The sequence below is a fragment of the Meriones unguiculatus genome, chromosome 5 (assembly GCF_030254825.1).
Source record: "Meriones unguiculatus strain TT.TT164.6M chromosome 5, Bangor_MerUng_6.1, whole genome shotgun sequence".
Classification (NCBI taxonomy): Eukaryota; Metazoa; Chordata; class Mammalia; order Rodentia; family Muridae; genus Meriones; species Meriones unguiculatus.
The window spans coordinates 114,203,410-114,226,864 of NC_083353.1; the positions used below are offsets into that span (position 1 = coordinate 114,203,410).

The window sequence follows — 23,455 nt, forward strand, 5'->3', positions numbered from 1 at the left end:
GGGGCGGGGCCTGTGCGGTGGGATTTCCCGGCCGGTGTTTCGGGCCCTTTAAGAGGCGACGCCGGAGCCGGAGCCATTTTCCCCCCTTCGGCCGCGGCGAGGAGGAGCCGGAGCGGGAGTGACACCGGCGAGACCCAGCGCGACCTGAGGCGGCTCTAGGGTGAGGAGAGCGCGCGGCGGCGGAGAGACGCCTCTCGCAGCCCGGCCTCGGCCGGGGAGGGGGGGTCGCGCCGTCACCTGTCCCTTCCTCAGGCGCCCCGGGGCCCGCGGGCCGACCCCCGGCCAGGGAGCCGACCCTTTTCCTCCTCCCCCGGGGAGGCCGGCTTGGCCCCGCGACGGCGCCTCGCCCGGAGGGAGCCCTGCGCTCCGCTCTCCGCGTCCGGGGCCCGGCCTTCCACAATGCCGGGCGCCCGCCCCTCGCCCCCCGCTCGCTGGCCCCCCGGGACACGTGGCCCGCCCCCCTCCCCGGGGGGAGCTCGCTCTCCGCCGGCGTCCCGGCTCCTCCGGACCCCGAGCGCCCGGGCCTCCACGCCCCCTGCTCCCCGCCGTTCCGGAAGAGAACCTGAGTTGTCCCAGAGGACAGCCTTTGGAGAGCTGCCCTGTCTGGGGACTGGCCCCTCCCCGGGCGCACAGAGGCGCCCCCCCCACTCCCAAGTGACCTTGTGTCCCCGAGCACCGGCCGCCTCCCCTGACCCCCTCCGCGCCTCGCCGCTCGGACTCCCCTCCCCAGTCACTCCTGGCTCCGTCTAGCCCAACCTGGTCCCCTCCTCGCCATGCACCAGCCTGCCCTCGGGGGCGTCGCTCCCTCTTCTTGGGGGCTCCTGCTAGGGAGCCGGCTCACGGGCTACCCCCGAGGAGTGTGGAACTAAGTTCAGCCTGAGTGGTTCGGGTGCTCGGCTAGGGTGGTAGGGCAGGGTGGGGGGGCGGAAAGAGCGGGTGGGGGAGGGGGACTGCGCGTCACTCACTGTTCTCCCCCCCCCTCCCCCGCACAGTGACTCGGGCCAGTGTAGAGGGCCCCAGGCCGCAGGCAGAAGCAGCTGGGCCAATTCCCTGGCCGGGGAGCGGAAGGGGATGGCGTCGGGCCTGGGCTCCCCGTCCCCCTGCTCAGCGGGCAGTGAGGAGGAGGATATGGATGCACTTCTGAACAACAGCCTGCCCCCACCCCATCCAGGTAACGGCTTCCCAGAGGGTCCAGGGCAGGAAGGAGGTGTTTGATCTTTCCTCAAGACTCCGGTGAGGCTTGAGTTGTGCCGCTTGTCTCCTCTGTGCAGAACTCAGGGCGGAAGGCATCCGAAGGGAGTGGTTCTCATCTGCAGAGCTCCTGTGTATTGGGGGTGGGGGGGGTGGGGGTGGGGGTGGACAGGGAGAGGGAAGGAGGTGGAAGCCATGTGCCTCTTGGGCACCACGGACCCAGATGCAAGCTGGCTCCACTCAAGTCTGTCTGGAATGCTCCGCAGTCCCCAGTTGAGGGAGCTCTCTGGGAGCTCTAGCCTGTGCAGGTTCTTGGAGGAATGCAGGTGGCCTGGACCCTTGGAGATGCTGGTGGTGACATGCTGGGGTACCTTGAGGATTTCTGTTGTATGAGCCCTGCCAGACATCTGGGATCCCGGGAAAAGAAATCGGGAATGTTGGTTACTTTCTGTCCGATTATTTTTAGCTTGTGATCAGTTACCGGTTTTCTGTGCTGTTTCAAGAGTGTGAAGTTTTGAGTCTCGCTCTGTATCGGATCTAGATAACTTTTAGCTAGGCAGATTGTTGGAATTTTTTGAGTGGGGAAGGGATGGGGGGCTAGAGGAGGCCGCAGTAGCTTAGTAAAGAGAGGCGGAGGGAAGGGAGGACGCCCTTGCTCCTGTTGCCGACAAAATCCTCGTTCTTTCCTGGTGGCATCTGCCACTCTGAGGTAGCTTGGGGTCTGGGTTAGTGGTGTGAAGTGTTTGTGTAGGTGTGTTAGGGTTTGCACTGTGTTTTGGGGTGGCTCCCTGGACTGGCCAAACCCGTATAGTTATAACCAGCCTGCCTGAGTGCCTGCCCTCAAGTGATGGTTGATGTCATGCTTATAAGTGGATGTCATCCTCTTGTTTCCTTATTCAGAACCCCTTAGTTAAGACACCTATTGGTTTATTCAACTCCCTGTTCACTTTAAATAAAAAAGGAAAGTTCATGTCCATCTCCCCTCCCCCACTTGAGTTTCTTTATCCTCTCCGCTTCTGCTGCTTCTCCCACATTATGGGGCCTGGTGGTCCTGTTTTTGTTTCTTAGGACATGGCTTTCACTTCAGCCCTTTCTTTAGCTCCAACTGGATGTTGGAAGTATCCAGAAGAAGTGTTTTTCAAATTTATCATTTTTTAACGTGGAATTCTTCACTTCAGTCTGAGGATGTTTAAGAGAACCATTATTCTCGATGCTGCGTCTTCAGCTGCTGAGATAAGGGACTTAGGTTTGCGTCTCATAGCTGAGGTGCAGGGCTGCAGATCTTTGTGCCTTTTCTTGGGGTGTGGGAATGGGGTGGATAAGGAAGAAGGCTTATCTTTCCTTCATCCTTTCAGGAGGGGCAGGATGAGTAGTGCCGTCCCACCACAGCTGTTCCTCATCTTGGCCCTCTAATATCCCCTTAGTCTGGGTCTTCCTCCCCAAGTGGGAGCTGTGCATGCTCTCAGTGTGAACTCTGCCCCAATCTGTAGCGTGACCCAGTTTTTCCACTTGCCACACCCAGTTCTGCCCCTTCCCAAATCTCCCTCTACCTCATGCAGCGTGTTGTTGGAGGGTTGAATGGGGATGGAAAGATGCTGCTTTGCCTCCATGGATTTGTTCTTGTTTCAACTTCTGTAGGGAAGGAAGAAGAGGGGAGTAAGGGTTATGGGGGAGAAGCTGTTAAAGAAAAATGATTGTTTGGGAATGAGAGGGACCGTCTGATCTCTGACTTGATCCTGGAATGAGTGAAAATGAGAGGCCTGTGGCGCTTTGTCCAACCTTGGATCTGTCTAGCTTCAGAAGGGCAGAGCAAGAATCATTTTAGGGCTCCTTTTGGGGGTATGAGCTAAGAGTGTTGGTGGAATTGAATGGAATATGTTAGTACTTTTTGGGGGTCTGGACATGATTTCCATATGTAGGATAGGATTCTTATTGGCTGATGAGGAAGCTGAGTTTTGAGACGGGCTGTGTGTTCCGTTCCTCAAGCTAAAGCTTTTGAAACCTTCAAGGGAAGAAGGTCATATGGTTTGGTAGCCTCCACTGAGCCCTTGTTAAATCTTAGCTCTAATGTCTTAAAATTATGATTGAGTGAGTAATGTAGTCCCTCAAATAATAATACTCTTCATGCTGTCACAGTTTTCTTGCCTGGAACATTAGGGTGACCTCTTACAAACTGTGTCATCCTAGAGTATTAGAGATCAGTGGCTTTCGACCTGGGGCCAGGTAATAATTTGAGAAGTTTTCTTTGAGGGTACTCTTTGCTCTGTGTACTTCTGTTGGCTCCACCCCCTCTCCTACCACTTCCTGTCTGTCCTATGTTGGCACTGGGTGCCCTGAGCCTGCTTCTGCGGTCAGGAGCCATTTTCCTTCTCTTCAGTGGGTGAGGCACTCCCTTCTCTCTCCTCCCTTTCCTATTCCCCACTTCTTGGGCGGGGGTGGCTTGGGAAGAGAACCAGAGGAGGGAGGAGGGAATGGGAGCTGGTGTGCATGTCTGGTTGCCTCCTAGCCTTCTCCCCTGTGCCCCTTTCTACCTATCCTTGCCCAGGAGCCCCAGTGCTACTCAGGCTTTGTGTGTGCTTCTAGCCAGGGAAGGAGGTGGAGCCAGATGGGAGGGGGGTTGGGAAGGGGAGATGGTGACAGCTGGGCTGATTCCGGGCCCCTAGGGAGAGAGTCGGCTGACCCAGGAGAAAGCTGGAAAGAAACAGTAGGACTAGAGATGAGGAAGGAAAGTGGGAATGGGTAAGAAGTTGAACTGGCAACTGAATCTCAGACTGCGGAGATTCTGGTGGTTCTGAGCAGTGATAGTCCCAAAGGGGCTTGATTAAGGCTGTTGTTCCTTAGACCCTGAACCTGGTATTTTTTCTGGGGTGATGTGGAGGGGGGTGTGTCTATGGTTAGTGCCTTCTGGGCAGGCTTTCCTCATCAATCCCTTGTCTTACGCGCTATTCGAGGCCACTTACGGGAGACCCGGATCCAGTTCTCTTACTTGCTGAGTTCCGGGCAGCTCAATTCAGCTGTGCTGGTGAACACAGAAGGTGCCTAGAGTGGTGAGGAGATAGGGGCCTGGACAGCTGCCCGAGGTGGGCCTGGCCTAGCCTGGCAGGCCTATTTTGGGTATATACAGCTCTCTTTGTCTGTTTTTGTGCTGGGTATCAGCTCCCTTCTGTGTAGTGTAGCAGTTCTCTTTAGGGGAATCTGGGACGAGAGGTGGGGAAAGGCTGTCTAAACCCTCTGGGTTAGGCTCTTACCTTTTGTTGCTGTTCTTTTTCCTGCCTGCCACACTTTGCCAAACATATGTAGAAAATGAAGAAGACCCAGAAGAGGATTTATCAGAAGCAGAGACTCCAAAGCTTAAGAAGAAGAAAAAGCCTAAGAAGCCTCGAGACCCTAAAATCCCTAAGAGCAAGCGCCAAAAAAAGGAGGTGAGTGGGTGACTGAGTGTTCTGTGGAGTGAGAAGGAAGGAGGAGGCATCCGAGAAGGGTTGTGGGGCTGAGGGTAGCTTTTCTTCTGCAGCTATGGGTCAGGTCCTGGGATGAGCCTCAGGACTGTCCTGAGGTCAGCATGTGTGTAGCATGTGCGTCTGTCTCCCTCTCCCCCCTTCCCTGCTCCAGCGTTTACTCTTATGCCGGCAGCTGGGGGACAGCTCTGGGGAGGGGCCAGAGTTTGTGGAGGAGGAGGAAGAGGTGGCTCTGCGCTCAGACAGCGAGGGCAGCGACTACACTCCTGGCAAGAAGAAGAAAAAGAAGCTTGGACCTAAGAAAGAGAAGAAGAGCAAATCCAAGCGGAAGGAGGAGGAAGAAGAGGAGGATGATGATGATGATTCAAAGGTGCCTAGATCTTTGTTCTGTCAAGACCTCTGTCCTTCATCTCTCCTGAGCTCCTGGCCTTTGTTCCCAGATGCACTCCTGTCCTCCATGTAGTTTTGAGTATCTCCTCTTAGCTCTCTTTACCCTGCTCTTTGAAGCTGTAGTTTAACTCACATTCTCTTAGCAAGTGTGGGCACCATGAGGCAGTCCTGGACTGTGCTCTCTCTGCAGGAACCTAAATCATCTGCCCAGCTTTTGGAAGACTGGGGCATGGAAGACATTGACCACATGTTCTCAGAGGAAGATTACCGTACCCTCACCAACTACAAGGCCTTCAGCCAGTTTGTTCGGTAAATCAGGAGGATCTTGGGGTTGGGAAGGGAAGCGATTCTTTCTAGAATGTCTTCTTGTTTCCTTTTCTCTCATTTTTATACATGCCCATGTTTCTTATCCTTGTCTGTTTCTCTACCAGACCGCTAATTGCTGCTAAAAACCCCAAGATTGCTGTCTCCAAGATGATGATGGTTTTGGGTGCGAAGTGGAGGGAGTTCAGTACCAACAACCCCTTCAAGGGCAGCTCTGGAGCTTCTGTGGCCGCTGCGGCTGCAGCAGCCGTGGCTGTGGTGGAGAGCATGGTGACGGCCACTGAAGTTGCACCTCCCCCACCCCCTGTGGAGGTGCCTATACGCAAGGCCAAGACCAAGGAGGGCAAAGGTGAACTGGAACTTGATGAAGAGTCCAGGGTGGGCTTGGGAAGTCAAAGACAGCATAGGAATGCTTCATTGCCCCTGAGGTAGGCGACAGACAGGAGTGAACCTTGTGGTATACGTTTGTCTGTATCCTGATTTTAGGTCCTAATGCTCGGAGGAAGCCCAAAGGCAGCCCCCGAGTGCCTGATGCCAAGAAACCCAAACCCAAGAAAGTAGCTCCTTTGAAAATCAAGCTGGGAGGTTTCGGCTCCAAGCGTAAGAGATCCTCGGTGAGAGCCTGGTTCATCCTACTGGGGAAGGAGGGAGCTGTGTGGCGAAGGGTCTTGCGTTCTGTCAGGCACATAAGAGAGTGGGGTATTATGGCCTCAAGTAGGGTGACTAGGCTCCTTCTGTACAATCCTTTTTTACCATTCTCTCCTTGGCCTGGATCTTTTTTGTCTGCTTTTTGAGGTAGGGTTTCTCTGTGTAACAGCTCTGACTGTCTTGGAACTTGCTCTGTAGACTAGGGTGACCACAAACTCACAGAGATCCTTCTGCCTTCCTAGTGCTGGGATTAAAAGCATGTGCCACCACTCCCAGCTTGACCTGGACTTTTAACCTTATTCTTTTTCAGAGTGAGGATGATGATTTAGATGTGGAATCTGACTTCGATGATGCCAGTATCAATAGCTATTCTGTTTCGGATGGTTCTACCAGCCGCAGCAGTCGGAGCCGCAAGAAACTCCGGACTACTAAAAAGAAAAAGAAAGGTGTGTTTCTTTTCTGTACTTTGTGATGGGACAAGGTGGGAATGGCGAGGGAAGAATCTCCCTTAGGAGATAAGGGTTGGGGGGAGGTGGTCTTTTTCTAATAACTGGGCTTTCCCTCTTCCTTGCCCAGGCGAGGAGGAGGTGACTGCTGTGGATGGTTATGAGACAGACCACCAGGACTATTGCGAGGTGTGCCAGCAAGGCGGTGAGATCATCCTGTGCGACACCTGCCCCCGAGCCTACCACATGGTGTGCCTGGACCCAGACATGGAGAAGGCCCCCGAGGGCAAGTGGAGCTGCCCACACTGTGTGAGTGCCTGGCCACTGTGGCCCCTGGGCCTCCCCGAGGGCGTGGGTGGGATGATGAGCTTCTGTGGGCCTAGGTGGAGATGGAATTGGGAGTGGCCGTCAGCTTTGGGAAACATCTGAAGGAATGCTGGCAGCAGGTTCTGGCTGGGGTGGGGGCGGGGTGGTAATAATCCGAATCTCTGGTTTCTTATTGCAGGAGAAGGAGGGCATCCAGTGGGAAGCAAAAGAGGACAATTCTGAGGGGGAGGAGATTTTGGAAGAGGTTGGGGGAGACCCAGAAGAGGAAGATGACCACCATATGGAATTCTGTCGAGTCTGCAAGGACGGTGGAGAGCTGCTGTGCTGTGACACCTGCCCTTCATCCTACCATATCCACTGCCTGAACCCCCCACTGCCAGAGATCCCAAATGGCGAGTGGCTCTGTCCCCGCTGTACTGTAAGTGACTCTTCAGAGGGCGGGGGATGGGAGCAGTATCATATAATAGCACAAGGGTTTGCTCTCTTGTAGGTGCTGTGAGGCAGAGGTTGGGGAGAGGTCATTGGAGACCTACACATTTTCTAGCTCTGAGACAGGAATTTTTCTTTCCCTTAGTCTTGGGATACCGTGTTCTATGTAAACATAAAAATGAGCTGAGTAGAGGAATAGAAGAGGTGGTGCCTTGCTATTCTTTTAAGCAGGATGAAGTACTGTTCTAGTTTGAGTAGTCATCCAATTTCCTTTTTTTTTTTTTTTTTTTTCTGGCATTTTGAAATGATGTCTTATTACATAGTCCAGGCTGGCCTTAAACTCAGTATATGTAACTCAGGCTGGCCTTGATTTGAGTTCATGGTGATCTTTTTGTCTTAGTCTCTTGAGTACTGGGATATAGGCATAAGTCCTGTATATGATCACGTCTTTAAAAACTTTAATTTAGGGGCTAGAGAGATGACTCAATGGTTAAAAACCCCTGACACCCTTGCAGGATCTTGTTTTGAGGCAGGATCTTTCTGTATGTTCCCTGGCTGTCCTAGAACTTACTGTGTAGACCAGGCTGGCCTTGAAGTGAAAGAGATCCGTCTGTCTCTGCCTCCTGCCTGCCTGCACTGAGGTTTTTTTCTTCTCCCCATTAGTCCTTTGTTCTTTAATAGTATTGTGTCTACTTTTATGTCCTCTATACATACATGATTTTGTCTATCTATAAATGTAGGACTCAAAGATGAGAGAAAACTTGGCTTTCTAAGAGAGACTTACTTTGTGTTATGATCTCCCATTTTAATTCATTTTTCTATAAATGACATAACTTTATTCTTTATAGCTGAAAAAGTTGTATTGTATAAATACCCCACGTTTTTTTTCATTCTGTTGATGAATACCTAGGTTCCTCTATAAGCTCTTGCACACAAGGGCTGCAATAAGCTTTTATTTTTGAGACAGGATCTCATGTAGCTCAAGCTGGCCTTGAACTCACACTGTCTTGCCTCATCTTCCCAGTTATCAGGAGCAAAGCTCAGGTTACTCGCTCAGCTTCATTTCAGTCTCGATGTCTTGCCTTAGTTCTTGTGGCTTAGACTGTCTGAGAGCCCATTTACTGCATGTAGGTTGTTTAAGACAGGGACATGCTTGGCTCCAGTGCTGGGAACTGTCTCTGCCCAGCTGTTATGGTTTATTATTTACGGTGTAGTCAACTTTATTTAGTCAACTTACTTTTTAAAGAAATTATAGTTTATTCACTCTGTATCCCAGCTATAGCCCCCTCCCTATCCCACCCACCCTCCTTCTTCTCCTGTGCCCCTCCCCAAATCAAGTTAATTCTTTTTTAAGCTCTGATGATATCCAGAAAGGGAGAGAAAACTCTAGTGTTTTTTGTCTGGAGATGGTCATAGGGTTAGATTTCATTTGAGATGAAGTTTTCTTTTGTGTTCTGTTTTATTTTATTGTGATTTTTCAAGACTGGTTTTCTCTGTAACAGCCCTGGCTGTCCTGGAACTCACAGAGAATTGAGTGCTGGGACTAAAGGCATGCGCCACCACTGCTTAGTTTTAATGAGCTACTGACAAGATTAAAGTTGTGGTCGTGTCTGCTAATTTCTTCTTCTTTTTTGGTGTTTTGAGACAGGGTTTCTCTGTGTGTAGCCTTGGCTGCTCTGGAATTAATCTGTAGACCAGGCTGGCCTCCCACTCTGAGACCCACCTGCCTCTGCCTCCTGAATGATGAGATGAAAAGCTCGTACCACCAGTGCCCGGCTGCTAGTTTCTTTTTAGATATTTAAAAAATTTTTGGTAGGGTCCCACTTTATAGCCCTGGCTGGCCTGAAATTGACTATGTAAAACAGATAGGCTGGTCTCCAGTTAACAGAGATGTGTCTACCCGTCTCCTCAGCGCTGGCATTAAAAACTTGGGTCACCACACCAAACTCCCTGTAGTTTTTAATTTTCATTTCTTGGGCATGATGGTACATCCCTTTAACTTCAGCCAAGGCAGGCAGTTCTCTGAGTTCAAGGTCTATGTATTGAATTCCAGGCCAGCCAGGGCTATGACAATGAGACTATCTGAAAGGGAAAAAAAAATGTGTGTGTCTGTCTGTGTTGTGTATGCACATATGTGTGTGTGTCTGTGTTGTGTATGCACATATGTGTGTGTGTCTGTGTTGCATATGCACATATGTGTGGGACCCAGGCCTCTGCCTAGGCCAGGAGAGCAGCGGTGTTCCTGCTCTACTGTTACTCTGCTGCATTACTTTGAGCAGAATCTTAAACACCGATCTTTATTAATTCTGGAGGATTTAACACATCTTATGTGCCTAGGCCAGGAGAGCAGCGGTGTTCCTGCTCTACTGTTATTCTGCTGCATTACTTTGAGCAGAATCTTAAACACCGATCTTTATTAATTCTGGAGGGTTTAGCACATCTTATGGTTTTGTTTATTTGTTTGTTTTTGTTGTTTTTCAAGACAGGGTTTCTCTGTGCTGTCCTGGATTTGCTTTGTAGACCACGCTGGCCTCAAACTCAGTGATCCACCTGCCCCTGCCTCCTGAGTGCTGGGATTAAAGGTGTGCACCACCACGCCCAGCTCTCCCTGTGTCTTTTTTTTTTTTTTTTAATTTTATTTTATTTTATATGCATTAGTATGATGGTGTTGGATCCCTTGGAACTGGAGTTACAGACAGTTGTAAGCTGCCATGTGGGTGCTGGGAATTGAACCCAGGTCCTTTGGAAGAGCAGATAGTACTCTTAGCCACTGAGCCATCTCTCCAGCCCCTGTCCCTGTGGTTTTGAATTGAGATTAAGTGGTCTTTCTTTCACAGTGTCCAGCTCTTAAGGGCAAAGTGCAGAAGATCCTGATTTGGAAGTGGGGCCAGCCACCATCTCCCACACCAGTGCCTCGGCCTCCAGATGCTGATCCTAATACCCCCTCTCCCAAACCCTTGGAGGGGCGGCCAGAGAGGCAGTTCTTTGTGAAATGGCAAGGCATGTCTTACTGGCACTGCTCCTGGGTGTCAGAACTGCAGGTAAGCCTGGGGCAGGCTGCGTATGTATGATGACACTACAGGGGCAGTGAGAAAACAGCCTTGTGAGTGGGCAGCTGGATGCAGCTCCAGGGTGGTTCACTTTGTCTTTCTGCACCCAGCTGGAGCTACACTGTCAGGTGATGTTCAGAAACTATCAGCGGAAGAATGATATGGATGAGCCACCTTCTGGGGACTTTGGTGGAGATGAAGAGAAGAGCAGAAAGCGAAAGAACAAAGACCCTAAGTTTGCAGAGATGGAAGAACGCTTCTATCGCTATGGAATAAAACCAGAGTGGATGATGATCCACCGAATCCTCAACCACAGGTATCACTTGTGCTCTCTGGAGGTGGTATACCCTTTGAGGCTCTTACTAAAGGGGCTACGAAAATGGACATCACCATTGACTTATGCTCAGGAGATGTTCTTCTGAATTTGGCTCACAGGGAGAGTATAGATTAGAGAGAGCACTGGTCCAAAGACAGTTGAGGCTGTGTTTACATGTGGAGTAATTTAATTTAATTTAATTTAATTTAATTTATTAAATTAATTTAATTTAAAATGCACATTTAATTTAAAATGGTTTTGTTGGTCTTTAAGAGCAAGGCTGACTGAAGAGGTGAGGGAAGGCGCCTTTTGGCTCTGAGCGTTTTCTGTGTTGACTTGTAGTGTGGACAAGAAGGGCCACGTTCACTACTTAATCAAGTGGAGAGACTTGCCCTATGACCAGGCGTCCTGGGAGAGTGAGGACGTGGAGATACAGGACTACGACCTGTTCAAGCAGGGCTACTGGAACCACAGGTGGGTGACTGGAACAAAGCAAAGCTGTTCTCTTGTTGAAGGGACCCCCAAGGCAGCTGTGGTGTGTTTTCCTTCCTAGGGAGTTAATGAGGGGTGAGGAAGGGCGACCAGGCAAGAAGCTTAAGAAGGTCAAGCTGCGGAAACTGGAAAGGCCTCCGGAGACTCCAACTGTTGATGTGAGTTTGGGTAGAAGAAGGGCATCATTTGTTGGGTGGGCAGTATGACTGGCCTGCTGTAGTCTCATAGTGAAGTCATGGCCTGCAGATGGCTGTAGATGGCCCCAGCGGAGACACTCTAGAGACTTCACATCCTCCTCCTTCATGGGTCTGTAAATCAGAAAACACTGGGATTTCTTTCTTTCTTCACCATCAGGAGAAACCTACAGAAGGGATATTTTTATGTGAAGCCAGTGTTACCTAGGAAGTGGTCATATACACAAGGGTCTGTCTGTCTGAGAAAGGCATGGTCTCTGGTAGCTCAGGCTTCAACTCTTGCTCTTCCTGAGTGCTTTGATTGCGGGTGTGCCGCCACCACGCCTAGCTATCTGATGGATCTTAACTAGTAGAATTAGTGTATTAAGTTGTTGGTTTTCATATTTTAAGAAGTAATGTGTGTCGTGTCTGCCTGGGAGGTAGAAACGTTGTCTTCTGAAGGGTCCTAAGACACATTCTGCGGTTATCAGTGAGGATCCCGTCACACCCTTTTCCACACATAGTCAGCAACTTCATTATGTACAACGTGTGCATAATGTATTCTGATACTTCCTTCTGCCCTCCTTTTTTATCTCCCTCCTTCTCTTGTCAGTGCCCTTCTTCCCCACATTCATGCCTTTTTCTTTTGTGACCCACTGGATTTAGCCAGGGCTGTCTGTGTCACCAGTGGTTTGGATCTGTCCATTAGAGCCTGGTGGGTTTTATGGGTGCGCCACCCCACTTTAATTATTTATTGTTTTTTGAGACAGTGTTTCCCCCTGTATCCAAGACTGGCCTTGAACTCAATCCTTCTATCTCAGCCTCCTAAGAAGTAGGATTATAGGCAAGTTGTACCATGCCTGTCTTCCGTAAGGGTTTTTGTTGTTGTTTTCTGTTAGCTTTCAGGAAAAAATGTAGTCAGAACCTGTGAAGGAAGAAGCAACTACTGTCGTGTGGGAAAAAGGGGGTTCTTTACCAGCTCTTGACTTCTCTCTTCTCCTTCAGCCGACAGTGAAGTATGAGCGACAGCCAGAGTACCTGGATGCCACAGGTGGAACCCTGCACCCCTACCAAATGGAAGGCTTAAACTGGCTGCGCTTCTCCTGGGCTCAGGGTACCGACACCATCTTGGCTGATGAGATGGGCCTCGGGAAAACTGTGCAGACAGCGGTCTTTCTCTATTCCCTCTACAAGGAGGTAAGGATGTCAGGATATGACAGTTTTATGATTATATTCTTTTCTTGTACTTTGAGGAGAGGGAGGAAGAAAAGAGGATAAGAAGATACAGGTTTGCAGTGGAAATCTTTTATTTTTTTATTTGTGTGGGTGTTTTGCCCGTAAGTATGTCTGTGTACCACCTGTGTGCAGTGCCCGTGGAGGCCAGAAGAGGGCGTCAGATCTCCGGAAACTGCATTTGCAGCCTGTGGGCCATCTTGTGGGTCCTGGGATATGAACATGGGTCCTCTGCAGGAGCGCCCAGCGCCCTTACCCAGTGAACTAGCTCTCTAGAGCTCACAGTGGGGATTTTATGGGAGTAGGGCAATGGTAGACTTAGTGTGTCTGTCCTGGGGGATAAGGAATGCATGTATTTTGAGGTAAAAGGAATTGTGGTTAAAAACAAACAAACAGGCAGACAAAAAAAAACCAAAAAACAAAAAACCCCAACTCAGTGGTAGGGAACATCTTGTCTTGGTGGAAGAGTTTGGTCTTGTCAAGGTGGGCCATCGATTTTTGGAAAAGAGGGTCAGACCGCTTTTGTAAATGAGAAAGATGGGTAGGGAGCAGTGGTGCGGGTTCAGGGAGAGAGGTGGAGTCTGGGGATTAGGTTGATGGGTCTCTAGTCTTGAGTGTGCCTGCTGTCTTCCTCCCAGGGTCATTCCAAAGGCCCCTTCTTAGTGAGTGCTCCTCTTTCTACCATCATCAACTGGGAGCGAGAGTTTGAGATGTGGGCTCCTGACATGTATGTGGTAACCTATGTGGGTGACAAGGACAGCCGTGCTATCATCCGGGAAAATGAGTTCTCCTTTGAAGACAATGCCATTCGAGGTGGCAAGAAGGCCTCCCGAATGAAGGTATGCCAGTGGGAGGGAGGTGGGCACTGTTTCAGAGGGACTTGATTCTTGGGCTTGGTTTGCTGTCTCACCTGAGCTCTGGGTGAGTGAGGCAATGAGAAACTGTGGGAGCAGGAGAGCCCACCTGTCCCCATTGTGCTGGTATTGAGGAGTGGACCAGCAGTGAGTAACCAGCTTATCCTATGTGCAGAAAGAAGCATCTGTGAAATTTCATGTCCTGCTGACATCCTATGAACTGATAACCATTGATATGGCCATCTTGGGTTCTATTGATTGGGCCTGCCTCATTGTGGATGAAGCCCATCGACTGAAGAACAATCAGTCTAAGGTGAGTGGCGGGGGGGAGGTGACAGCTCCAGGTTTAGTCTTTTGGGAGCATCATCTCTTTGAAAGAAACCTAAGAGAAAGTGGTCTTTTCTTCCGTACCTGTGGTAGCCCTTTTGTGGCCAGACCTTTAAGAAGGATGCCAGCCGTGGGATAAGATGTAATTCATGGGACAGTAAAACAGCTCAGGATTCTATAGCAATACAGTGGTATCCTCATTTCTTGAATTTCATCTCTCTTTACCAGTTCTTTCGAGTTTTGAATGGTTACTCACTCCAGCACAAGCTGTTGCTAACCGGGACTCCATTACAAAACAATCTAGAGGAATTGTTTCATCTGCTCAATTTTCTTACCCCTGAGAGGTTCCAGTAAGTTTGTTTATCAGTTACTTCATAATTATACTTTTAATTCTTCTTATTGCCCTTTTCTTGTGTTAACTTTTCTTTCTTCGTTTCTCCCTTTGCAACAACTTTATTATTATTATTATTTATTTAATTTTTTTTTTTTTCTGAAGCAATTTGGAAGGCTTCTTGGAGGAGTTTGCTGACATTGCCAAAGAGGACCAGATTAAAAAACTACATGACATGCTGGGACCTCACATGTTGCGTCGGCTCAAAGCTGATGTATTCAAGAATATGCCATCCAAGACAGAACTGATTGTGCGTGTGGAGCTGAGCCCTATGCAGAAGTGAGTGTGAAGGAATAGAAGCTCAGATCCAGTCTTGTAATACAGTTAGACAGCTGCCAAGGGTTCCTCCAGCATAGCTTCCAGGCATCTGTGACAGGAACAGGCAGGGCCTGAAGAAATCTGATGCCTGGGAGCTGGAGCTTATGGTTCCTAGCTCTATCTTCCTGTGTCTAACGGTGCTGTGGTTAGTGCTTGTTAGCTTAGCCCCACAGTGAGGAATGTTGGGAAGATGGTCTCAGGCTGTTGGTTTGCATCATTAGTCATTTAAAAGATTCTGTAGTCCACCCTGTCCTTGCATCTTGCTCATGCAGGAAGTACTACAAGTATATTCTCACTCGGAATTTCGAAGCTCTTAATGCTCGAGGCGGTGGCAACCAGGTCTCTCTGCTGAACGTGGTGATGGACCTTAAGAAGTGCTGCAACCACCCTTACCTCTTCCCTGTGGCAGCCATGGTATGTTGTGCCACCTTTGTTTTCCCTGGGTTGGCAGCTTCTTGTGGACTTTGTTTCAATAGGTCTTCCTTTGCTTCTGTCACCAGGAAGCCCCTAAGATGCCTAATGGCATGTATGATGGCAGTGCTCTAATCAGAGCATCTGGGAAATTGTTGCTGCTACAGAAGATGCTTAAGAACCTTAAAGAGGGAGGGCATCGCGTACTCATCTTTTCCCAGGTGTGTGGGCTCAGCTAGAACTGTGGAGGGAGTAGTGAGACAGCCCTGTGACTGTATGAGCTGTCATGTGACAGCTCTGTAATTAAGTCCCTCCTTTTCACAGATGACCAAGATGTTGGACTTGCTAGAGGACTTTTTAGAACATGAAGGTTATAAGTATGAACGTATTGATGGTGGAATCACTGGGAACATGCGTCAGGAGGCCATTGATCGTTTCAATGGTAAGAGAAGAGGGGCTTATTTCCAGGAAGTCATTTTCTTTTTTTAAAACAGTGTTTGTATGTATGTGTATGAGTGCTCTATTTGCATATATGCCTGCGTGACAGAAGAGAGCATCAGATCACATAGATGGTTGTGAACCACCACGTGGTGCTGGGAATTGAACTCAGGACCTCTGGAAGAGCAGGCAGTGCTTTTTAACCACTGAGACATCTCTCCAGCTCCTCTTGTGTTTTTTTTTGTTTGTTTGTTTTTTGTTTTTTTCTTTTTAATTAAAAAAAATACGCTGGGCATGGTACTTATACCTTTAACCCCGAGCACTCAGGAGGCAGAGGCCAGCTGTCTATAAAGAGAGTTCAGGGCAGCCAGAGCGAGAGATCCTGTCAAACAAGCAAACAAGTAAACAAAACAACCCTCAAAAAACCAACAAAAACTTACTGTGTGTGACTGCTTTGTCTGCATGTCAGTATGCACAGCATGTGTGTTTCCTAAAACTCGACTTAAGAGAGGGTTGTGAGCTACCATGTGGGTCTTGGGAATTGAACCCAGGTCCTTTGTAAGAAACAGGGTTTCACCGTGTATCCTTGGCTGGCCTAAAACTCTGTAGACCTGGTTGGATTCAAACACATAGAGGTGGACTTCCCTTCGACTCTCAGTGTGAGGATTAAAGGCACGGGCCGTCTGTCCAGCTCCAATCATTTTTTTATATCGTTGGAGTTTTAAAGATTTTATTTTGTGTTTTGTGGGTGTTTTGCCTGCCTGTGTCTATGTACCATAGGCATTATAGAAACTTTAGAGGCCAGAAGAGTATCTTGAGTCTGAAAGAAGGCTTGGACCAGCTTTGTTTTTAATAAGTTCACTTTTATTCATGCAGATGTTCATGTGCCTACTCGTCTGTATGTGTGTTATGTATGTACAGGTGCCTGAAGAGGCCAGAGAGTGTTTTGGAACTGGAATTTCAGGTACTTGTGAGCTACCTGATAAGGGTACTGGGAACCAAACCTAGGTCCTCTTCAAGAGCAGCAAGTACTCTTTATCAACAGCCTCAAGGGATCAGATTTGTTGCAGCTCAAAGAAGTTGTAGACTTGTCTGTCTCAGAAGATGCAACCACACCTTCCCTCCAGACCTTTTTGTTTATTTGTTGTTTGTTTTTGAGACAGGGTCTCTGCAGTCCTGCTAGCTTTGTTACTTAAAACATTTTTAGACTTAAAAGTTGTAAAACAATACAGAGAGTTATCATCTTCCGTTCAGTGCTTGGTGGCACGTGCATATGTTCTCAGCACTTGAGAGATAAAGTGGGAGGATCAAGAATTCAGTCTGGCTGGAGGAGCACTGCCTGTTCTTCCAGAGGAAACTGGTTTGATTTTCCAGCACCTGTATAGCTGCTGCTCATCTATACCTTCAGTTTCAGAGACTCCAACATCCTTTTATGGCCTCCCCAGGCAGTGCACATATACTGTGCACAGGCAAACATGCAGGGAAAACACACATAAAATAAAGATAAAGGTAAAAAATATTTTAAAATAACTCAAAGTTATCTGGGCTACATGGCTACATGGGACCTTGTCTGAAAAGAAGGGTGGGCAGTGAGATGGCCAACAGGTAAGAGGCATTTGCCACCAAGCTTATTTATCTGATTCCTATCCAGAGAGTTGATAACCGGTCTGATCTACATGAGACCAGGCTTACAACAATGTAACTAAGCATGGTCAGTTTCCAACAGTAAGAAGTTAAGTAACAGTGGGTCATATTGTCACCTGAACTGTAGTCCCTAACTGAGTGTCACCAGTTTTTCTCTTTATGTTTGAGGATCCAGTCCCAGACCTCACACATAGATCCAAAGGTAGCTCCTACTATTTACATTTATAGTTAGGTAGGAAGCTTCCTGGTATTGTAACTTCTAGTCAGTTATTTCACACAGGCTCTTTCTTGAAAGATACCTGTACAAGAATGTCCTACTGTGATGTCAAGATGCGATGCTCTGTGTGATGTTTGCACTTATCCTTTCTGGTGATTATTGGTCACTTGGTTAAGGTCATGATGTCTGCTAAAATTCTCCATTGTAAGGTTACTTTTCCCCATTGGAATTGATACATATTTTGAAAGAGATATTTGACTATGCTAATGTCATTTTGCTCATAAACTTTGAGGCTGATTTTAATATCCATCAGGGTACTTTGTTTATGACAATTGTTTGGTGTTTTTATGAGCAGTGTTTTACCTTCCTTCTCTATTTATTTATTGGAATTCAGGAGGGAACTCATGGTATTTTCTGTTTTTTAGCACCGGGTGCTCAACAGTTTTGCTTCTTGCTTTCCACTCGAGCTGGGGGCCTGGGGATCAATCTGGCCACTGCTGACACAGTTATTATATATGACTCTGACTGGAACCCCCATAATGACATCCAGGTGAGTAGATTATCTTTGGGAGATTTCAGCAGCCCCCACCCTCCAGGAGGGTTTTGTCACTTAGAATTTTAAGTGTTAAAACAATTGACTTTTCTTCTTTCTGAATGTCATTACCTTATAAGCCTGAGAATTGGGGTTAGTTTTGGTCCTATTTTGAGTAACTTGATAAGAGGTTAGTGTCTGGAGGGGGAGGTGCGAAAGGAGATTTAATGTGAAGACTAGCTTCAGCTTGTGAAAGTCAGTAGGACATAAGATCTCTGGCATTACTTGATCACTTGCAGGCCTTTAGCAGAGCCCACCGTATTGGGCAAAATAAGAAGGTAATGATCTACCGGTTTGTGACCCGTGCGTCAGTGGAGGAGCGCATCACTCAGGTGGCAAAGAAGAAGATGATGCTGACACATTTAGTGGTGCGGCCTGGGCTGGGCTCCAAGACTGGCTCAATGTCCAAGCAGGAGCTTGATGACATCCTCAAATTCGGCACTGAGGAACTGTTCAAGGATGAATCCACGGATGGAGGTGTGCTAATCAAATGAGGAGCTTGGTTTCGGGTGGAGCTTGGTTTCTTAGAGAGTAGGGAAGAACCTTTGACACAAGGGTCCTGTGGAGACTGTTTTCTACTGCTGCTGCTGAACTGACTGACTTAAGGATTGTGGATCCCTGGTTTTTCATAGGAGGAGACAACAAAGAGGGAGAAGATAGCAGTGTTATCCATTATGATGATAAGGCCATTGAACGACTGCTGGATCGAAACCAGGATGAGACTGAAGACACAGAGTTGCAGGGCATGAATGAATATTTGAGCTCATTCAAAGTGGCCCAGTATGTAGTACGGGAAGAAGAAATGGGGGTGAGTATGAGTCCAAGGCGATGCCGTTCTTGGTGATTGCTCTGAAAATTGGAATTGAGACCAAGATGATACTTGAGGTTCTTTTTGGTTTTTTTTTTTTTTAAGATTTATTTATGTATTTTATGTATACGGGAACTTCACCTGCATGTATTGCTGCAGCTTTATGTCAGACAATAGTGAGCTGCCATGTGGGTGCTGGGAATTGAACTCGGGACCTTTGGAAGAGCAGTGACTGCTCTTAATCACTAAGCCAGCTTCCAAGACGATATTTGAAACAACAGAAAAATGTCTTTTTGCCTTAAAAAAAGAATGTAACAGGCTTAATTTACATTCTCATCTTTCCCGTGACCTGTCAGGGTTACACAGCCACGGCTCACATCACTGTCATATGCTCTCCCAGAGTCTTATTTTTATTCATCTTAATAAGTCTCCACATAAATTTTTGAGTGCTACCTCAGAAAAAGCAGATGAGATACACACTTTCAATAGCTACCTGTTTTCTTAAAGATGAGAATTTCTCCTTTTTTTTTACAGTAAGAAGCAAAAACTACCAAAAGGGAACGTGTGGGGTTTTTGTAATGTATTTCTTCTCCCAAGTAACTTAAAAACCTTGCGTTCTTTGCTGGTTCCCTTTAAACCTTGACTCCGGGCTAGGTTGGCATGGATTTTTGATGTCTTTTTTTTTTTTTTTCCTTGAGACAGGGTTTCTTTGTATAGTCTTGGCTGTTCTGGACTTGCTTTGTAGACCAGGCTGGACTGGAACTCAGAGATCTACCTGCCTCTGCCTCCCTGAGTGCTGGGATTAAAGGCGTGTGCCACCACAGGCTCGCTGGTTTTTGATGTCTTTTACATGCTTTTTCATCCTGCCAACTCAGATTGATGTTTTTGCTTTGTTCTGATAACACTTTTTTTTTCTTTTCTTTTTTAAACAATGTCTTGCTATTTAGCATAGGTCTTAAACTTTTGATCCTCTTGCATCAGCCTCCCAATTGCTAGGATTACAGGCCTAAGTTATTTTAGTGAAACCTAGACTGGTTTTGAACTCTGTATGTAGCTTAAGTTGATTTTGAATTCATGATCCTCCTGCCTCTACCTCCCAGGTGGATTACCAGCATATAACACCCACCATGCCTGGCACCACATCGTGTCTGGCCATCTGGCAGAGTATTTATTTATTATTTTGTGTTTTATTTTATATAATTTTTGTCACCAGGTATCATATGTGCCAGGCTGGCCTTGATTTTACTGTGTAGCTGAGAATAACCTGACTCCCATCTTTCAAGTGCTGTGATGTCCGTATGTGCTAGTAGGCCTGCTGTACATGATAATGGAGCTTGAACCCAAAGCTGCATGTGTACTGGGCTAGCATTCTGTCCAGCTGAATCACATCCTCACAACTGTCTAGCAGGTCTTTTGTTTTATTTTTTTAGTGATTTGCATAGGGCTAAGATCAGTTCTGCCTGATAAGTTAGCCTTTTAAAGGATCCTAAACCAAACACTAATTAATGGGGATTTTTCTTCCTCCTTTTTGCTTATTGTTATCTTTTTGAGACAGGATCTCCCTGTGTAGACCAGCCTAGTCTTGAACTCATGGCCTCCCAAGTGTAAGATTACACACATGAACCACAATATGTATCATTATCATCCACCCCCCTCCCCTGAGACCGGGTTTCTCTGTGTAGTGTTGGCTGTCCTGGACTTCTGTGTAGCCCAGGCTGGCCTGGAACTCAGAGATCTGCCTGCCTCTCCCTAGAGTGCTGGGATTATAGGTGTGGGCCACCATGTCCAGCTCACAATACATCTTTCTCTGCTTTTTGAGACAGGCTGGTCTGGGACTCACTATGTAGTCAACGATGACCTTGAACTTCTGATCTTGCCTCCTGAGTGCTGGGATGACGGGCCTATGCCAAGAGCTGTGTAGCCGCCGTGTCCCGTTCTGTGATGCTGGGGAGTGTGCAGTGTCCTTTCAACCCGCTTTTAGGGGGACATAGTTCCTAGTCACAGTTTGGGTGACTGGCTGGGAGATTTTATATAAATCAGTATGAATTCAACCAAAAACTATTTATGTATGGTAGGAGAGCTTATTTCTTAGTAGGAGAGAGTATTCTGTGGAAGTAATTTCTGGCACACACATTCTGGGGAAGAATCTATGCTAGCAACTGCACAAGTATATGTGCTGTCCTCTGATTAGTGCCTGAAGTTCTGCTTTTCTGTTTCTTTCTTTCTTTCTTTTTTTTGAGATGGGTTCCTACTATGTAGCTTTGGCATGGAATTCATGGAGATCTGCCTGCCTCTGCCTCCAGGTGCTGGGGTTGAAGACATCCAGCACCAAACCTGGGTACTTATTTCTCTTTAGACCTTTTCATCAGTAAGTAGGGTTGCTGGGATGGAGTCTGAGGCTAAGCAGGCAGTCTGCTAGGGTCATATTTATATATGCTAAAAGAATTTTTTTGTTTTGCTTTTGTAATTGCTTTTACAACCAACTCCTTTTTCTTTCTTTTAAAAATTTTATTATGTATATTATTCATTAGGCATAGTTCTGTGTACCTTAAAAATATTTTTTTTGGGCGGGGTAGCTCAAGCAAGCCTTGACTTTAGGTAGTCAATGATGACCTTGAACTTTTGACCCTTTTGGCTCTGCCTCCTGAGTGCTGGGATCTTAGGCTATTGCCATCATACCTGGCTGTATATGGTGCTGGGAATTGAATCCAAGAATTGGTGCATGGTAAGCCTTACCAACCAAACCATGTCCCTCTCCCCATAAGTTGTTGCCCAGGCTGGTCTTGAACTTTTGATTCTCTTGCCTCAGCCTCTGTAATAGCTAAGAAAAGCTATTGGAGCATTAGGCCTGAAATTTTATTTCATTGGCCTTGCCACACTTTGTAGCCCCCTGTGGCCTGGAATTTATTGTGGAATTCCAGGCTGGCCTCAGGTTCAATTCTTCTCCCTCAGCTTCCTGGTTGCTGAGATTATAGGTATGTGGTGATCAATTTAAAAAAGAGGAAAGCTAAGCCTGTGGCACAAGTTATTAATCCTAGCATTCAGGAGGCAGAGGCAAATGGATCTCTTGAGTTCAAGGCTGTTCTGGTCTACGTAGGGAGTTCTAGACCACCCAGGGCTACAAAATTGAGGCTTTACCTCAGAAAATCAGACTGGGGAGGGAAGTAGGAAGGGGGACAAGAAAGCTTATTTGGTTTACCATTTCAGAAGCTTCAGTGGATGGTTGTTGCTCATGGTTAATGGGTATAGTTTAACTGGGTAAATTTACGGAGGAAATTGCTCATAGGGCAGTAAAGAAACAAAAAAAGACTGCTGTCTGAATGAGTACATGATTCAGTGATCTACCTTCTTCCTGTTGGGTCTGAACTATATGGGGGGGTCCACCACTTTCCAGTTGCAGCAAGCCATATAGCAACATGGTTGAAAATTCAAAAGGAAAAAGTAGCTCCTACCCTGTTCTCTTTGGGGGATGATTGTTTTTAGTTTGATTGTTTGTATGTGTGTACATACATACATGCATAGACATAAATATATGTATATATGGGGGGGTGTGTATGTTTTGTCCGGGGTGACCTTGAACTTATGGTGATCCTCCAGCTTCGTCCTTCTAAATGCTTAGATTACAGGTGTGAACCACCATGCTTGTGTATGTGTGTGTGTGTCTGTCTGTTGGGGAGTTAAATAAATGGTTTGGGAAGCATGGGTTAAATATATTTTGCCTGAAATGCTTGCACCCAGAATTGTTTCAGACATGGGAGGATTTTTTTTTTTCCAGATTTTGGATTTTAAGTATATTTATAGACTTGTTTGAATATCCATAAATCAAAGATCTGACATCTGAACTTCATATTGACATCCTGTTTAAAAGACATTTGTCTGTGGGAGTATTGGAGCGATGGTTCAGCAGTTAAAAAAGCACTGGCTTCAAAGCACTGTAGTTCCGGTTCCAGAGGATCTGATGCATCTTCTGGTGTCCTCGGATACCAGGTGTGATTATGGTGCACAGACTTACATGCAGGCTGAATATATATAAAACAAACCAGCAAAAAAGCCAAAAATTTCAAAGGCAGTACACCTGCACGCCACAAGAGGACACCAGATCACATTATAGATGGTTGTGAGCCATCATATGGTTTCTGGGAATTGAACTCAGGACTTAGAAGAGAGGTCAGTGCTCCTAACCTCTGAGCTATCTCTTCAGCCCTGGCAGTTATGATTTTTAGGCATTTCAAGTTTCATATTTTTAGATTTTGTTTTCTTTAGTTAGGGATTACTAGCTTGTTCTGTAATTAGGTTGTATAGACTTGAAGGTTGTGTCTTGAACTTGTTTCTTTAGTTTACACTTATTTGGGTGTGGGTGTGGGTATGTGGAAGTCAGAAGACAACTTGTTTTTCCTCCCATGTGGGTCCCATGATCAGAATCGGCATGTGGGGCTTGGTTGTATCTTCCCCTCTGACCATCCATTGCTCAGGCATGTAGGTTGTTTGTTTATACTGAGGCTGTGAATAATGGCTTTACTCTGTTTTGAGGGACTTGGAGTTGGCTTTTCTTTGAGACAAGGTCTCATGCATTCCAAGTTGGCCTTGAATTCGCTATGTAATTGAAGTTGATCTTTAATTTCTGATTCTTCTGGCTCTACTTCCCAAGGGCTACTACTACATACAGTCACATGCTGCTGTGCATGGTTTATGCATTTCTGAGGGTCGAACCCAGGACTGTGTGTATGCTAAGCAACTGAACTGTATCTCCATTCTAGGATTTGTATTTAGTCAGTATTTCTGAAATGTCCAAAGGGGAAAGAATCTGTAACTTTGGTAAGATTTGGAGGGTTAAATTTTCCTTTGCGCAGTGGTGGCAGTGGTGGCAGTGGTGGCACATGGCTCTATATGAATTTCAGGCCAGCGTGGTCTAAAGAGTGAGCTTGAGGATAGTCAGGGCTACACAGAGACACCCTGTCTAAAAAAAAAACAAAAAATA

General features: G+C 47.1%; 1 protein-coding gene across 12 annotated transcripts in view; it reads left to right on the forward strand.

Annotated features, from left to right (window-relative positions):
* Chd4 (chromodomain helicase DNA binding protein 4) overlaps window positions 1-23,455 on the forward strand; it is a 34,622-nt gene continuing 11,167 nt past the window's right edge. For 4 of the 12 annotated variants that reach the window (XM_021637011.2, XM_021637013.2, XM_021637014.2 and 1 more), the window contains exons 1-25: window positions 1-160; window positions 993-1,171; window positions 4,492-4,613; window positions 4,804-5,019; window positions 5,230-5,348; window positions 5,471-5,712; window positions 5,850-5,977; window positions 6,322-6,457; window positions 6,588-6,766; window positions 6,963-7,202; window positions 10,051-10,254; window positions 10,374-10,579; window positions 10,922-11,053; window positions 11,133-11,229; window positions 12,250-12,441; window positions 13,116-13,316; window positions 13,507-13,644; window positions 13,887-14,008; window positions 14,155-14,328; window positions 14,640-14,781; window positions 14,868-14,999; window positions 15,103-15,220; window positions 17,503-17,627; window positions 17,909-18,146; window positions 18,302-18,477. In XM_021637011.2, coding sequence (XP_021492686.1) covers window positions 1,072-1,171; window positions 4,492-4,613; window positions 4,804-5,019; window positions 5,230-5,348; window positions 5,471-5,712; window positions 5,850-5,977; window positions 6,322-6,457; window positions 6,588-6,766; window positions 6,963-7,202; window positions 10,051-10,254; window positions 10,374-10,579; window positions 10,922-11,053; window positions 11,133-11,229; window positions 12,250-12,441; window positions 13,116-13,316; window positions 13,507-13,644; window positions 13,887-14,008; window positions 14,155-14,328; window positions 14,640-14,781; window positions 14,868-14,999; window positions 15,103-15,220; window positions 17,503-17,627; window positions 17,909-18,146; window positions 18,302-18,477 — 3,879 coding nt within the window. In that variant the 5' untranslated portion in view covers window positions 1-160; window positions 993-1,071. The remainder of the gene's footprint in view (window positions 161-992; window positions 1,172-4,491; window positions 4,614-4,803; window positions 5,020-5,229; window positions 5,349-5,470; window positions 5,713-5,849; window positions 5,978-6,321; window positions 6,458-6,587; window positions 6,767-6,962; window positions 7,203-10,050; window positions 10,255-10,373; window positions 10,580-10,921; window positions 11,054-11,132; window positions 11,230-12,249; window positions 12,442-13,115; window positions 13,317-13,506; window positions 13,645-13,886; window positions 14,009-14,154; window positions 14,329-14,639; window positions 14,782-14,867; window positions 15,000-15,102; window positions 15,221-17,502; window positions 17,628-17,908; window positions 18,147-18,301; window positions 18,478-23,455) is intronic. The other 8 variants (XM_021637018.2, XM_060384227.1, XM_060384228.1 and 5 more) reach the window with 3 other exon arrangements.